Here is a 15,998-nt window from a genome sequence, read left to right as displayed (position 1 = left end):
GTGATGGCATGTAAAGGTGAAGCAGTTCAGACAAATGAGAAGGGCTAAGACTGTTCAAAGACTTGAACACAAACAATAGAACTTTAAAATGAATTCAAAACTGGACAGGAAGCCAGCGAAGGGACAAAATAACTGGAGTGATGTGCTCACGCCTGCCTGTACCAGTCAAAAATCTTGCAGCAGCATTTTGTACCAGCTGTAACCGTGAGAGCGAAGCCTGGCTAACTCCGATCAAAAGAAAATTGCAATAATCCAGGTGTGAAGTAATAAAAGCGTGGATTACCGTCTGCCTAGAAAGGAGGGGCTTGATTTTTGACGCTCCTCAGCTGAAAGAAATCGGACTTAACCATGCTGTTGACATGGCAGACAAGTTTCAGGCAGGGGTCCATTTTCACTCTTAAATTTATCACAATGGTTTTTCATAAGGGGCCAAAGAGGAAAAATCAAAGGTGAGGAAACTGCTAGGACCACAGGATTTAAAGACCATAACCTCAGTCTTTTTTTCGTTAAAATGAAGGCAATTAAGTGCCATCCATCCTCTAATGTCATCAAGACAGTCCAGGAGAGACTGAGTGGAGCCATTATGTTTCAAAGGGAAATAGACTTGACAGTTATCTGCATATAAATTAAATTGTACACCATGCTTTCCGCAAATAGAACCCAGTGGCAGAAGATAAAGTGAGAACAGGAGAGGACCAAGGATAGAGACCTGGGGTACGCCCCAGAGGAGGGCAGCAGAAGCAGAGGTAAAATTGCGGTATCCATCATCACACTGAAACTTCTATCAGAAAGGTAGGACCTAAACCACTTGTCCCCCGCCTCTCGCACAGTGATGGCTGGACATGGGCACCAGTGACCCTCGTGACCCAAAAAGGAAGAAGCGGGTAAAAGATAATGGATGGGTTTTGAGCGTATTAATGTGGGAAAATGTCTTTTTTTTCTTCCCCAGAAGTTGCCGTAAAATAAATGTTTTGTGATTTAAAAAATATATATATATTTTTTTTTTTTTTTACCAGAATGTGGCGTTTTTTTGTTTGTTTTTTTAAGACAAAAGAGCCTTAAAGATTTTTTTTTTTTTTTTAAGTAATTTAAATTTGATATTTTTATTTCTGGCTGATATACTTTTACAAGACTGACTAGGTTTTGTGGGGGGAAAACATTAATAAATAGTCTAACAAAGTTAAGTCAGGTCCTCTGGACAATTTATTTTTGTTGAAACGGGACCCCCATGAATCAGGACATTAATAAATAGTATTTTTCAGGTGTTAAATAAGGTGTTTTATTTTTTTCCCCAAGGGAGATAAATGGGTCATAAAGCTTCAGGACATTTCAAGGGTTTAAATAAACAAAAGAAAAATATAATGTTTGTCTTTCTCTTTCAGGCACAAGTGCTGTCTTTGCACTCACTTCTTTGCACTTGCAACCTGTGCAGACCAGAACCAGAAGACCTGGTACGTCTGACTGTTGACTTTAACATTCATCTTAAAGTGCCTGTGAAATCAGTCTTTGGTGATACACATGAATGCATTTATGAAAAGACAACAACAATAACGTATTGCAACAAAAAAAAAACCTTTGATGCTTTTGCTATGATTTGTTGAGATATTCTTATGCACAGTAACAGGAAGTGAAGACAGAGGTGAACACCTGCATGTGATCAGAGCGCTACAATGGCTGACGACAGACAGCAAGAGAAGAAGCTGATGCTTCTTTAGATTATTTTGAGTCGCTATCAGAGACAAATGATAGTGTTTCACTACATTGAATGTGCCAAGTTAACAAGAATATGCCAGTTTTGATAAAATGGGTAAAATCAAGTGTGTTCTGTTTTTTTTAAATATTAATATTTTTCTTCCATTGTTTTATATGTAGGAAATCCATGTCGCAGGGACTTTAAGTAAAAATCCCGAGCAATGTGTAGCACTTATTGTTGTGAATGACTCGGCTATAATCATACAAGTTTTAGCACAGTGCTTGTAAAACTGACTGAGTCATAGGCATTTGAGTATTTGGTAAGATGGGCTTCCTGCCATGTCCAAGTTTAGGTCAATGTATGAGAAAATGACTTGAGTTGTAGCCTTTTTTTTTTTTAAGGTAATTTGGCTATGTCTGCTGTCTTGAATCAAGTCTGGTACATCGTTACTTGATGTTATTCAGTTGTAAATGTGCATCCAATGGATATTTTTCAGTTACATTAAAATGTGTCCAGTGGTTTATGAGATACCTGGGTAAAAACGACAAAAAACAAAAGCAGCTATTACTTCACCTTTTGCTGGTGAGCAATATTCAGTGTTTCCCCATGCTCTAGGTGGGGGGAGGGAGACAGTTCGTTAGGCAGGGGGCTCAGTTCTGTTGACAGGGTGGGGCGTCCTCCTTGGATAATGGCAGGGGAAACACTGAGCAGCTCTCATCGCCTGATCCAGCATTTATTTAAATACCGGTAAACAGAAGAACCTTAATAAGAAGTTTACACTCTGGTTTGAATGTGACTGCAGCCATAGCTCGTTTGTGTTCACAGGATGATCAGAAAAACGACGATTGGTGTTTCATCTGTAAAACCGAAGGAGAGCACGTTTTGGTAGAGTGCGATCACTGTCCGAGATCGTTCCACCAGAAATGCCATATGCCTCATATAGACGACGAAGTTAAAAGGTGAGTTCCTTCTGTGTTAAGGTACCGATGATGCTATACATATTCACTGAGGAGTTTATTTTTTATGCTATTTTCTACGTTCCTTGGACGCTCTCGTGCACCCTCACTACACTGTGTACACCTTCCTACAGCCATACGCACAGGATCACCCCATGCTCCAAGCACAACTCTCTTAGGCCTCGTATGGATGTAGCTACGCGTTAGAAAGTCATGTCAGTCAAGCATGACACAATCGCCATGAGTATATTAACTTTTCTAGGTCTGCACTTTTACATATATGATAGGTTTCTGGGCCTCCATCATTTTCAGCCTTGCTGTGGAGGAGGAGACATTGTTCAGCACCATGAGAGGATGCAGGTGAAGGAGTTTTCTGTGCAGAATCTCGACCTCGTCTATCCTTCTTTAATGATCTGTAGCCCTGACCAGACGATGATGCTTCTTGCTTTGTGTCCAAAAGACAAATGAAGGACAGCCGAACATGGTGTAGTATGTTTGGCGCAATAAGAAAGTGGATCTGTGTGTGGCAGATGTATGGTGGCTCAGTTCTATAAGTTGTAGTGCGAGTGGTGGCGGGATAGATTGGGCGTTTTATCCGTGTCACAAAGAAAGTTACAATCACGTATTTGTAGGGCTTCCAAGTTGGAATGACCAGTTCAAATGCCATGTCAAATTAAAATAGGTGAATTCAAAGAATTAATGAGTCACACCAGTTTTTGTTATTATTAATAATATACAACCATCGAAATATGGACGAATTATGGTATAGTCTACGTCCGTCCGTAAGTATCATACTTGTGGGGAAAAAAACATAAATAAGTTGCTTCACCCTGTAAGTTGCATCTATTATGCGTCATCGCTGACCACCCGGAAACGTAGACCGGTATTGTGCCAAAACTCAATTGGCTGCCAAATGGCGGCTGTGGGAGTGTGCACGGGAGGACTTTAGCAAGAATTTTAACAAGATTAACACGTAAAACAATTGTTTTTCTCAAAATTATTGTAAAGGTGTGTCTCAGTTGAACTTTTCCTTAATAAATGCACTTTAACGGCCAAATCAGCTGATTTGACGTTTGCTCCAGGAGTTCCTGAGCAAGACGAAGGTGACTTGGTATGGCAAGCCAAGTGTCTCATTAATAGCCACTTTTTCCTATTGATGAGACACTTGGCTTGCCATATTACTCAACCGCCATCTAGTGGCTGAAAATGGTAGTGTTCAATATTTTTCATGTCAGAATAATCTGATTGCTGCAAAAAATTGGTTATAAATATGGGGAAAAACATAAGTCACTTTGCTGTATACGTCACAGGGCATGCTAATTTATGCAAAAACTGCAACTTATACAACAACAATTACGGTATGTGAGTAATCTTTCTCTTGTCCCTGCCATAACTTCCACCCAAGATAATTTAATCAAGCTTTATACACATACAGTATGCATCATCACTAGACAAAGTGTAGCATGCACTTTTCATCACCCCAGCTCAAGGTCAAGGTCACAAATCAAGGTTAAAAGTTATACAAGGTCTTTGCTTCTCCGGTCCATAACTTCTCATCTGATTTAGATCATTTAACGAAGCTTGATACGACTTTGTACCACTGACACTTAGGTCCTGTCTGTCTCTATCCTGTTCAACCGATCTGTCATTTGATTGTTGATATATGTCGTCATATGTTTTGTGTGTGCAGTGATGTCAGACCTTGGATGTGCACGTTCTGTGTTTTTAATACCAACCAAGTGTGCCGGTACGCTGATGAGCAGAGAACTGAAGCTGTCTTGTCTCGCCAAATGTCTCAACACATGCTGGTTAGCATCAGTCTCTCTCTGTCCCAGTCTGCCCATGGAAGTGTCTGTGTCTCTGTCACTCATTGATCATTCATTGACAGGAATGCCAGTATCTCCTCTTGTATCTGTGCAGCACTGACGAGGAGCAAATATTTGTGTCGAACCCCACACTTCATGTAAGGCTCCTTTTTTAATATTCATGTCTTTCTACAACCACATTTTTCTCGTTTAATGGAAACTAAAAGCAGAGAAAACTGCTGCTACAGTCACATTATAAACAAGTTTTATTGTTAAATTATTGTAAATAAAACACATTTTGTGCTTGACACCAACAGATAAAAAACTACCCCAGGTTTATTACGACTCCGATGTGGCTGGGCAAAATCTCTGAGAAACTGCAGAAGAAACAGTACTTGACTGTTCGTGAGTTTGTGTCTGACGTTGAGCTAATTTTCACCAACTGTGCAACTTTCAACCAGGTAATAAAATACGTTATTTTCATATGTTAGTACAACTGAAGAACTGTGACCAATAACACCTATAAGACTGTGCATTTACTAACTTTTTGCTAACAGCCACAACAAAAAAGCAGTAGAGCAGACGTGGGCAACTTGAGGCCTGAGGGCCAAAAGTGTCCCTTGAACAATCTCCATCAGGCCCCCAATATAGAACTTTAAAAAATATGACTGATTTAAAAAAAAAACTGCAATTTATAATAATGATAATAATGATGTCATCACAATGTCAGCACTGTATGTTTCCATACAATGGCGAAATTAGTCTCTGCATTTAACCCATCCACCACCAGGTGGTGCAGTGGGCAGCTATTGAAAGCGCCCGGGGGACATTTTGGGGATTAGACGTGCTGCCCAGAGACGCCACGTGATGTGCAGTGACTGGGGATCGAACCTGGGACTCTCGGGTCCCAAGCCGGCTGCCCTGCCTCTACACCATGTCGGCCCTTATTGACGAAACAAAGGCAATTTAAATTAAACTTCTTACACAAAACTTAAAAAAACCAAAAACATTTTAAGTCGTTGTGTTTCCAGAACTGAACTGAACCTTAAACACTTAAAAACACAAATATATAAGTTTGTTTTGCATATTTCCACTAACATGTATAACATGTTAAGCTAAATTGTAAACTGTAATTGCCAGTCTATAGAGCACACATGAATCTAAGTCCACACGTTAAATAAAATAAAAAAACGTAAATGTATAAGCTGCACTTGTGTATAAGCCGTGGGTGTTCACGTTTTAACATGAGAGGCAGCACACAGCTACTGAGAGGGATGTGCTGCTCTTGTTGTAGATCAAGAATCAACCACCAGATGGCGCTTCATAGACTTTAGTTTACCGTATTTTACGGCAGATACGTCACACCGCCCTATAAGTCGCATCAGTCCATATTTGTCTAATAAAGTGGAAAAATCCACAAATATGTCGCTTTGCCGTATATATCGCATCTATTATGCGTCAACTCTGACACGTCGCGTTTGTTACGTGTCACCGCTGACAACCTGGAAAAGTGGTCCGAACTCGGAAATGTGGGCTGGTGTTGCACCAAAAATGGATTGGCTGCCAAATGGCAGCCGCGGGAGCGTGTACGGTAGGACTTTAACAAGAATTTAACTAGATTAACACTCAAAAACAATTATTTGTTTGCTGGAAATTATAGTAAATGTGTGTCTCAGTGTAACGTTTGCTTAATAAATGCACTTTAATGGTCAAAACAGCTGCATTTTGCTGGGGCGATGCAGCTGTTTTGACAGTTCCAAACAACGAGCAAAACCAAGGTGGGGGTACTGTAGCAGGCCGATTGTGTCATTAATAGCTGGTGAAGATTCTCAGTCGTCCAGGACATAGTAAATTCAAAACAGTTAAAGAAAAAAAAAACAAAGTATAATAAATAAAGTCCAGTTGTTTTTGTCTTGAACTTTTTTTTTGTCATTATAGCAACGTTTACCTATTACATGATACAACAGCATGCCATACTACTATTACTACTCTGCTCCCATCAAGTGGCTGAAATTGGTACTGCTAAAAAAATTCAGTCAGAATGAATGAAAACGATCATATCTCAGTCAAAAAGTGGTTTATAAATATGGGGAAACATCCATAAATATGTCGGTTTGGCTATAAGTTCTTCCATAGTTGCTCAATCACATTTCGTATTTAGTTACATGAAAAATACATATTGACAACCCCTCCAATAAAAAAAAAACAGTAAAACTAATAATAGTATTGTATATTGGTTATTGAAAAAAGTTTAGTCAGAATTAACCTGGTAAAGAGGATGGAGGGAGAGAGTACCTGTTCAGTACTTCAGCTTTATTCTGAATATTATTTCTGCACTCGTTGTTTCAGTAAATATAATAATAGTACGAGTTGTTTTGTTCTTTTGCAGAGCAACGCTGAGTTCCGTACCATGGGCGAACTTCTAAAACGGTTATTTGATCAAGAATTTAAGAAGGCCTTCAACATCCAGGATTAGACCGTTGACTTGTGGACTGAATCTCCTCAAAAGTAGGAATTTTATAAAAGGAAAATATAAATGTTATGATCGTAACATTTATCCAAATGAACTTTCAAACCTTTTTTTTACCTTAAATTAAAGTGTCAGGAGGAATCAGTCTGTAAAGGTGAGTTTTTCAATGTCAACTTGAAAATACTTAACTTTAACCTGAGTATTTTCCTTCTGTTTTATATGTTTTTTATTTGTTGTGTTTTTTTTTGTTGTTTTTTTCATTTAAAATGTGTGTAACCACAGTCAGTTTAATCACTGTTTTTATTAAACTTCTTTTTAAAGAAAGTATTGTTTTTATATGACAAAGTAGTAACAACATATTTTAAAGCATTTTAAAATGAATTTCTTGTAAGATTTGAACATTGTTTGAATGTATTTCCTGTTGTACGTTCTTCACACTTTGAATCATGTCTAAAATGAACTTTTGTAACTAACTTTCAGCGTCATTGGCAATAAAAAAATTAAAACACTACTGAACCTCTACTGCAACGTTGACCTCTAATGAGTATTACTCTGTTTCTATCTGTGAATGTTAATGCAGCACACAAATACTTTCGATTACTGATCTGCCACAGAACAGTCTGTGAATGTATCACAAGTAATTTGTATATTTTAAAACTACATTTTTTATTTGCAGTTTGTTCAACTATTTTAAAGTGGGGTTTTATAAAAAGGTTATGAGCCAAATAAATCTTTATATTAAGGAGTTTTTTTTATCAAGTCAGTTTGAAGAAATGGACTTTAGTTCTGACCAGATCAACAAGCTAACCGCTTTTCTGTGTGGAGTTTGATTGCTTCGGTCTTGAACCAAATCCAGTCTCAGAAATTTCATAGCTGTTCGTGTAAATAACATATTAAAGCCTTTACACCATTGTCAGCTTCAGATTATATGGTTGTACTGTAAACGGTGATATTATAGAAGAGGTAACGGTCTATAATTATTTGGGAATTTGGATTGATGGTGCGCTGTCCTTTTCCCATCATGTTAATGTTTTACAATCTAAGGTTAAAGTGAGACTTGGTTATATTTATAGAAATCGATCATCCTTTATATTGGCTGCAAAACGCACCATTGTTGAAAAAACATTCTTGGATTATGGAGACATAATTTACAGACATGCTTTGTAAACTGGACACAATTTTTCACTCTGCTATTCGCTTTGTTACAAATGCTCCTTATAGAACATCATCAGCTCTACTCTCTTGTTAAACGGACTTCTCTACATACTTGTCATGAAATTCATTGGTTTACCCTCATTCATAAGACGATGCTGGGTTATTCACCTCCATATATTCTACCGCAACAAGCACCGGTTTCAAAGTATAACATTCGATCCTCTCAGTATTTGTGGTTAAAGATCAAGTCTCGTTTTGGCTCTGTTGCTCCATCTGACTGGAATCTGATTTAAAAAAAAAACTTTGGGTCTGACCTCACCTGTCTCAGTTTCTAGTTATAAAAATAGTTTAAAAGCCATTTTTAAAGATACTTGCAAATGTTTTCATGCTTAGTAATGCTGTTGTTTAACTTTGACAATGCACTGTTAATATACCAAAGTCCATGCTCAATACTTCAGGTATAAAATCCAACAATGTTCAGTCAGGTCATCAGGACGGTTGCTTTTTTTTTGCTGAGACGTTTTGTCCTTCATCCAAAGGACTTCTTCGATCTGAGGAGACACCAACAAACAACTGATTCCTGAAAAAAATGAAAAATTATTTCAGAATAGTGATATTTAGGCAGGAAACGTTCAGCCTGCACCACAGCAGTTAGTGCTTGCAAGCACCCCATGATACACTGGACTCTTACCGCAGTACCTTCAGTTGTAGACTGAGACCACCGAGGTGCTCCACAGGACACCACAGGAAGTCCTTCCTCCCTGTGGCTATCAAATTTTAACTCCTCCCCCTTTCTACATATAGGACAATAAAATTAACCCTGCACCACAATAAACACTTTGGTAACTAATAAATTGTCCCTAGGTGTGAGTGAGAGAGTGAATGGTTGTTTGTCTCTATGTGTCCCTGTAATGGACTGGAGACCCGTCCAGGGTATACCCCGCCCTTCACATAGTGATTGCTGGACATGGGCACCAGCGACCCCCGTGACCCAAAATGGAAAAAATGGGTAAAGATAATGGATAGATGGATGTTTCTGTCTACACCTGTTTGTTTGGAACTTAATTGTTGGTATTTTTATATTCTGTTATTTTTTATATTGTGTGATTCCTTGTGTATGTTCCTTTGTATTAAAACTCTGGCACAGCAATTTCCTGCAGGATCAATAAAATTCTATCTTTCCATATTTTAAATTAAGTATCCATATAACTGTAATGTCAGACTGAAAGCGGTGTAAATTTTTTTTAGTGGTGGTGTGATAGGACTCCTTCAGCCTGACAGCATCCCTCACCGCCAGTGTCCACCACTGGGTTGAAGGGTTACCGCTGCGACAGGCACCGACAACTTTGTGGCCACAGCTCCGATAAGGCGCCTCAACAATAGAGGCGCGGAACTTGGCCCACTCGGACTCAATGTCCCCTTCCTCCCCCGGAACATGTTCGAAGCTCTCCCGGAGGTGGGAGTTAAAGCTCCATCTCATGGGAGACTGCCAGATGTTCCCAGCAGACAATACATTTGGGTCTGCCAGGTCTGACTGGCATCCTCCCCCACCGTCTGAGCCAACTCACCACCAGGTAGTGGTCAGTGGACAGCTCTGCCCCTCTCTTCACCCGAGTGTCCAAGACATGTGGCCGCAGATCAGATGAGACGATGACAAAGTTGATCATTGAACTGCGGCCTAGAGTGTCCTGGTGCCAAGAGCACATATGGACACCCTTATGCTTGAACATGGTGTTCGTTATGGACAGTCCATGACGAGCACAGAAGTCCAATAACAACACCACTCAGGTTCAGATTAGGGGGGCCGTTCCTCCCAACCACACCCCTCCAGGTCTCACTGTCATTGCCCACGTGAGCATTGAAGTCCCCCAGTAGAACAAGGGAGTCCCCAGGAAGCGCACTCTCCAGTACCCCCTCCAAAGACTCCAAAAAGGGTGGGTAATCTGAGCTGCTGTTTGCCGCATAAGCACAAACAACAGTCAGAACCCATCCCCCCCACATGTAGGCGGAGGGAGGCTATCCTCTTGTTCACCGGGGTGAACCCAAACGTACATGCACCAAGATGGGGGGCAATAAGTATGCCCACTCCTGCTCAGCGCCTCTCACCAGGGGCAACTCCAGAGTGGAAGAGTGTCCAACCCCTCTCAAGGAAACTGGTTCCAGAGCCAGAGCCATGCTTTGAGGTGAGTCCGACTATTTCTAGACAGAACCTCTCAACCTCACACACCAGCTCAGGCTCCTTCCCCACCAGAGAGGTGACATTCCACGTCCCAATAGCCAGCTTCTGTAGCCAAGGATCAGATTGCCAGGGTCCCCGCCTTCGGCCACCACCCATCCCACATTGCACCCGGCCCCTTTGGTCCCTCCCACAGGTGGTGAGCCCATGGGAAGGGGGACCCATGTCTCCTCTTTGGGCTGTGCCCGGCCGGGCTCCATGGGTAAAATCCCGGCCACCAGGCGCTCGCCAGCGTGCCCCACCTCCAGACCCGGCTCCAGCGTGAGGCCCCAGTGACCCACGTCTGGACGAGAGAACATTGTTTCCACTGATTGTACTCATCATAAGGGGTCTTTGGGCTGCACTTTGTCTGGTCCCTCACCTAGGACCTGTCTGCCTTGGGTGACCCTACTAGGAGTATGAAACCCCTGACAGCATAGCTCCTAGGATTATTGGGACACTCAAACCCCTTCACCACGGTAAGGTGGCAGCATTTGCACACTAAATAAAATGTCTGGAGCCGCAAAACCTGCAAAAACTGATTATCAACTTGTGGCCCATGGCCAACTTCAAACTTGTTGGAAGGGGCCATGGGCCATACCAAGGAGCTATCTGCAGACAAATTCGGAAGGCATATCTGGAAGGCCACATCTGATTGGACGATAAAACAATGGTCATATCTGAAGGGTCACACATGATTGGACGATAGAAAAATGGGCGTATCCGGGAGGCCACGTCTGATTGGACAATAATAAAATGGGCGTGTCTGGAAGGCCACATTTGATTGGACGATAGTAAAATGGGCACGTCTGGAGGGCCACATCTGATTATTCAAAAAAGGCTGGGGAAAAAAAGCTGTTGGTGTTAACCACAGACATATTATGTCTAAAAAACAAGGTGTTATTGGCAGATTGTGTTAACCACTGACATTAACTGGTTCAACATTATCGGCGCCTCAGGTTCAACACTGGCAGCGTCTCGGTTTGACATTAGCGGCGTCTTTTCTTTCCGCCTCTCTTAACACAACTTCCGGTTACATTTCAAAATAAGAGCAACATAAATGGGTAGTGTGGACGGCTAAATGTTTTTTTTTTTATACATTAAAAAACAAAATTTGTTTTGGTTGTTGAATAATGTGAAAATAGTTACAATTGATTCATAAAGAAAGAAAAATAAAGTAACCAAAATAATAATGGTGCTTAAACTGGCTTTGGGACAAAGGATGTTTCCTTTAACTTCACATTTTCTTGTTCAACGTTTAAATCAGTCACTGCAGATGAGTGATTTGTCAGTTTCTGTCAGATTTCTGCAACTGGAGCAGGTATTTCTGTTTACTGGTGAACTTCCTGAGCTGTCTCACATTTTAAGGGTCAGTTCATGTTTCAGCTCCTTTCATAGATCAGTTCTCATAGAAGAACTTCTAAAGAGAACATTTTGTTTTTAGCTTTTTGTTTTGGGCCATTATCTCATTACAGGACTCATGATCTTTAATTGAGACCAGACTTTTTGACAAATGGGAGCAGGTTTCGTTTCAGATGTTTCATATTTCATTGTACCCAGACTCAAGCCAACCTGTGTCAGGTGCAGCTACAACCCAAGGACTAAAGAGAATATTCGTGTGTTTTACAGCAGATATAACTTTGTTTCTTAGCAACCTTCAGTTTTTAAAAAGAGCTGATGTAACTTCCCTAAAGAGCCAGAAAATACAACTAACCAATCAGTGTTTGTCCTCTAGAAACGCCTATTCTCCAGAAACGCCCACTTTTGGTCTGCAGAGAACCCCTTCTCGCTTATCACATTTATTTAATGAAAATAAAACAGAAATAATGGTGTTTGGTCTTAATGGCTCCTGTGAATCTTGCCCTGTTGAGCTGGGCCCTCTGGCACCACATGTAAAGAAAACAGTTTCTAACTTGGGTTTTAAAATGGACAGTGATTTTAAATTAGATTCCCAGATTGGAGCGGTGGTCAAGACCAGTTTTTATCACCTCAGACTGCTGGCTATGGTAAAGTCCATCCTCACAAAACAGCAGCTGGAAACAGTAATCCATGTCTTGGTCACTTCTCGGCTGGATTACTACAACGCTCTTTACCGTGGAGTCAGCCAGTCCTCCCTCAGACGCCTCCAGTTGGTCCAGAACGCTGCTGCTCAGCTTCTAACTGGAGTTCAAAAGAGGGAGCACATCACCCCCACTCTGGCTTCACTCCACCAGCTGTCTGTTCATTTTAGAGTTCATTTTAAGGCTCTTATTTGTTTTAAAAGTTTAAATGGTCTTGCTCCATCCTACCTCTCTGAGTTGCTTCACCCATACTCTCCTGCTCGGTGCCTCGGATCAGCTGATCAGCTGCTCCTGGAGGTGCCGAGGTCTAAACGGAGGCTCAGAGGGGACAGAGCTTTCTCTGTTGATGCTCCAAGACTGTGGAACGATCTTCTTCTCATCAGACGAGCCCCTTCACTGTCCAGTTTTAAAAACACATGTTTACTCTCTGGCTTTTTGCACACACTGAATTTTGCTCTGCACTGTTTTTTAATTTTTTAATTTTTTTATTTATTTTTATTGATCTTAATGTTTTAACAACTGTTTTATGTGTTTAAATGTTCTTGATTTTATATGTACAGCACTTTGTGGCAGCTGTGGCTGTTTTAAAGGGCTTTGTAAATAAAGTATTATTATTATTTACTGGTATTTTTATATTTTACGGCAAAAGAAAAGACTGAATATATGTAAAGAAGAAAAAATGTATATATTTTAACAATTTTATAAAAATTCAAACACAAGTATGCAGGTTTATGTGAATTTTTGAAGTAATAAAGCATACATTTAAAAATGAGACCAGTTTGTCAGATAGGTAATTGAATTTTAAAATCAAGATAAATACTTCCATTTACTTTGAATATTTTTTCTTTAATTTTTATTGTTATCAAGTTGACACCATATTTCTTTTCAGCAACTTCCCTAAACGTATTCCCCCAAAACATTTGGCAAATTTGAGAAAAAGATCACATCACAATACTGGACATGAGCTAAAAGAAGTGGCTAAACTACTAGCATGACGTAGTCTACAAGTTTTACTCCTTGTGTTCGTATCACTCACATACTGGCAAAAGAAATGACTGAAACTAGACATTTCTTGTTGGTACAACAAACAATAAACTTCAGTTTTATTTTAGTTTTGGTCAAAACTTGGAGCCGCTGCAGAGGGACCAAAGAGCCGCACCATGTGGCTCTAGGACAGGGGTCTGCAACCTGCGGCTCTGGAGCCACATGTGGTTCTTTGGTCCCTCTGCAGCGGCTCTTTCAGGCTTTGACCAAAAATAAAATAAAACTGAATTTTACTTAAATTATTACCAACAATGAAAATGGCTAGTTTTAGAAGATTTCCAGACATTTTCAAATATGTGAAGAATAGTAAAAATACAAGGTGTAAAACATGTGGACTACATCATGCTTTGTTAGCCGTTTTAATAATAATAATACTTTGTATAGCGCTTTTCTAAGTACTTTAAGATGCTTTGGGTATGAGTACAGGGAATGAGAGTAATCCGTAACTAGAAAGCATAGTTATAGCTAGCATAGAATAAACCTTTAAGTGAACTTCCTGTCTCTCAGCGTGATCTTTCTCCCAAAACCACCAGAATGTTTTCGAATATCTTTAAGACAAATTGCTGATAAAGAATATGGCGAATAACTTTGATAACACCAAGACTAAAACACAAAAAACAAAGTCCAAGTAAACAAAAGTGTTTATTTTTCTTTAAAAATGTAAATGGATATCCAATAAACTGGCCTAATGTTATACTGTTTTTCATTTTATGCTTTAAGTAGGAACAATTAAGAGACCTCACATGCAGAGTTCAGTGTTTTAATTTGTATTAAAAAAAATTTTTTTATTATTATTATTTCTTTTTCTTTACATGAATCTGGTCTTTCCTTTTGTATTCAAATGTAAAAATATCAATAAATGTTAGTAATAGTAAGACATTTTTCATTCCATAGCATCACCCCCCACTGGCTGGAAAAACCATCTCCAACAAACTTGTAGTGGTCCACGGGCCACCAGTTGACAGTTGCAGCAGGTTTGTGGCTCCAGACATTGTAATTAGTTTTAAAAAATGGCTCTTGATGGAAAAGGTTGCAGACCCCTGCTCATGTGGGTTATAGTGGTTTAAGCTGTTTGCTGACGTCACTGCCACGGTCTCCAGCAGCAAATCTGAGCTGAGAGCTGCGCAGCCGCTCTGCGCATCCGTCAGCTGAGCAGCAGAGGACCGCGCAGCCATTTCCCTGCCTCTCCTAACCCCACAGAAACTAAATCAAACCAAACAACAACATCATGGCCGGACTGGTGGTGAACCACCGCGAACATGGCGCCTCGGCGGTGCACAAGTGACGGACACAAGTCTGCGTCGAGCCGCCGGCTGAAAAGTTTCCCCTCGATTTGCGCAGACTGGACGAGCTCGCGCCTCCGTGAGCCATGGAGGCGAACCTGCAGGGAGGCGGCGCCGAGGATCCGGTGATGCGCGTGAAAACCGAGGCCGCGGATGAGAGCCCATCTGCGCTGGCTCTGGGCAGCCAGGAGTCCCCGCCTGCGCCCTGCGGAGATGCCGCATGCGGAGCAGGAGGAGGAGGAGGAGGAGGACAGACTGCGGAGGAGCTGCAGGCCGTCACCACCACTCCCCCCGTTCTGCTGTGTGAGCACATGGGTTTATAAACAAAAACCTGTTTCATATCTGTGTTACAAAAAGCTTCTTGTCCTTGGTCTTCATGATGCCTCTTGTATCTCAGATCCACTGAGCACTGATCGGTTCTTCGCCTCATCAGCAGATGGAAAAACGTTCCTGAAGATTGCCCCAGGTGAGCGAGAGGTCAATAATGTTTGGAATTGTTGCCGGTTGAAACGACTGCAACCCCAATTCTTGAAAAGTTAGCACAATGCAAAATAAATAAATCTCACAAACCCATATTCTATTTGAAATTGAACATTATAGCATTTATTGTATTGTTTTTAAGTAGTTTAGACACTAGTGGCAGCTACATATCAGAAAGTTTACACATGTTGCATCCCCTCGTTTTAACAGCAGTCCCTCAATAAACTGAGTCCCTTCTTGTCTCTTGATGCAGCTGTTTCACATGAACTTGCTGAAACATGCATGAAGACGTTGTTGGGATGGGATCATACACGTGCATCTCAAAAAATTACAATATTATGAAAAAGTTTTTTTTGTTTAAATTGTCAAACATTTCATAAAGTGAAACTTTTGCTTATCAGTTAACCCTGGTTCTGTGACAACTGAGTGAGGTACCTCACTATAGGAACCACCTTCAGGCAGGACCAATCATGGAAGCTCTGATACCATCACATTCGTCCCTGACTGATCTAGGCACGGGGGCGCTCTCCCCCATTTATGAGCACCTGCATTACACTTGACATTCTCACGTGCATTTCTTCCACATGACCTTGCATGCAGGGCGTTGTGGTGAGATACTTCACTCGGTTCTCAGAGAACCAGGGTTATCCTAACCAACCCCCACCCCCCAAGGGCTGGTGCTACTAAGCACTGAGTGTGAAAGCAATAACTCAGTCACATCCAGGTGGTAAAATGTAATGAAAGAATGTGGGGATTCCCAACTTTCAGCCGCATAGATGTCCCCCACAGAGACACCATAAGAGGGCCCACGACTAGACTTGCCTCTGGTGGAATGTG

At 40.9% G+C, this 15,998-nt stretch overlaps 1 protein-coding gene across 1 annotated transcript in view; it reads left to right on the top strand.

The window, feature by feature from the left end:
- The window catches only part of sp100.1 (SP110 nuclear antigen, tandem duplicate 1), a 19,539-nt gene extending 12,609 nt beyond the window's left edge, over positions 1-6,930 (top strand). Inside the window, exons 10-15 of the mRNA XM_037688481.1 lie at positions 1,383-1,451; positions 2,519-2,652; positions 4,340-4,457; positions 4,538-4,612; positions 4,772-4,915; positions 6,844-6,930. Coding sequence (XP_037544409.1) covers positions 1,383-1,451; positions 2,519-2,652; positions 4,340-4,457; positions 4,538-4,612; positions 4,772-4,915; positions 6,844-6,930 — 627 coding nt within the window. The remainder of the gene's footprint in view (positions 1-1,382; positions 1,452-2,518; positions 2,653-4,339; positions 4,458-4,537; positions 4,613-4,771; positions 4,916-6,843) is intronic.
- The last annotated feature ends 9,068 nt before the right edge of the window (positions 6,931-15,998 follow it).

The sequence above is a fragment of the Nematolebias whitei genome, chromosome 15, assembly GCF_014905685.2.
Source record: "Nematolebias whitei isolate Nwh7 chromosome 15, NemWhi1, whole genome shotgun sequence".
NCBI classification, from domain to species: domain Eukaryota; kingdom Metazoa; phylum Chordata; class Actinopteri; order Cyprinodontiformes; family Rivulidae; genus Nematolebias; species Nematolebias whitei.
This window is presented reverse-complemented; position numbering and strand designations above follow the sequence as displayed.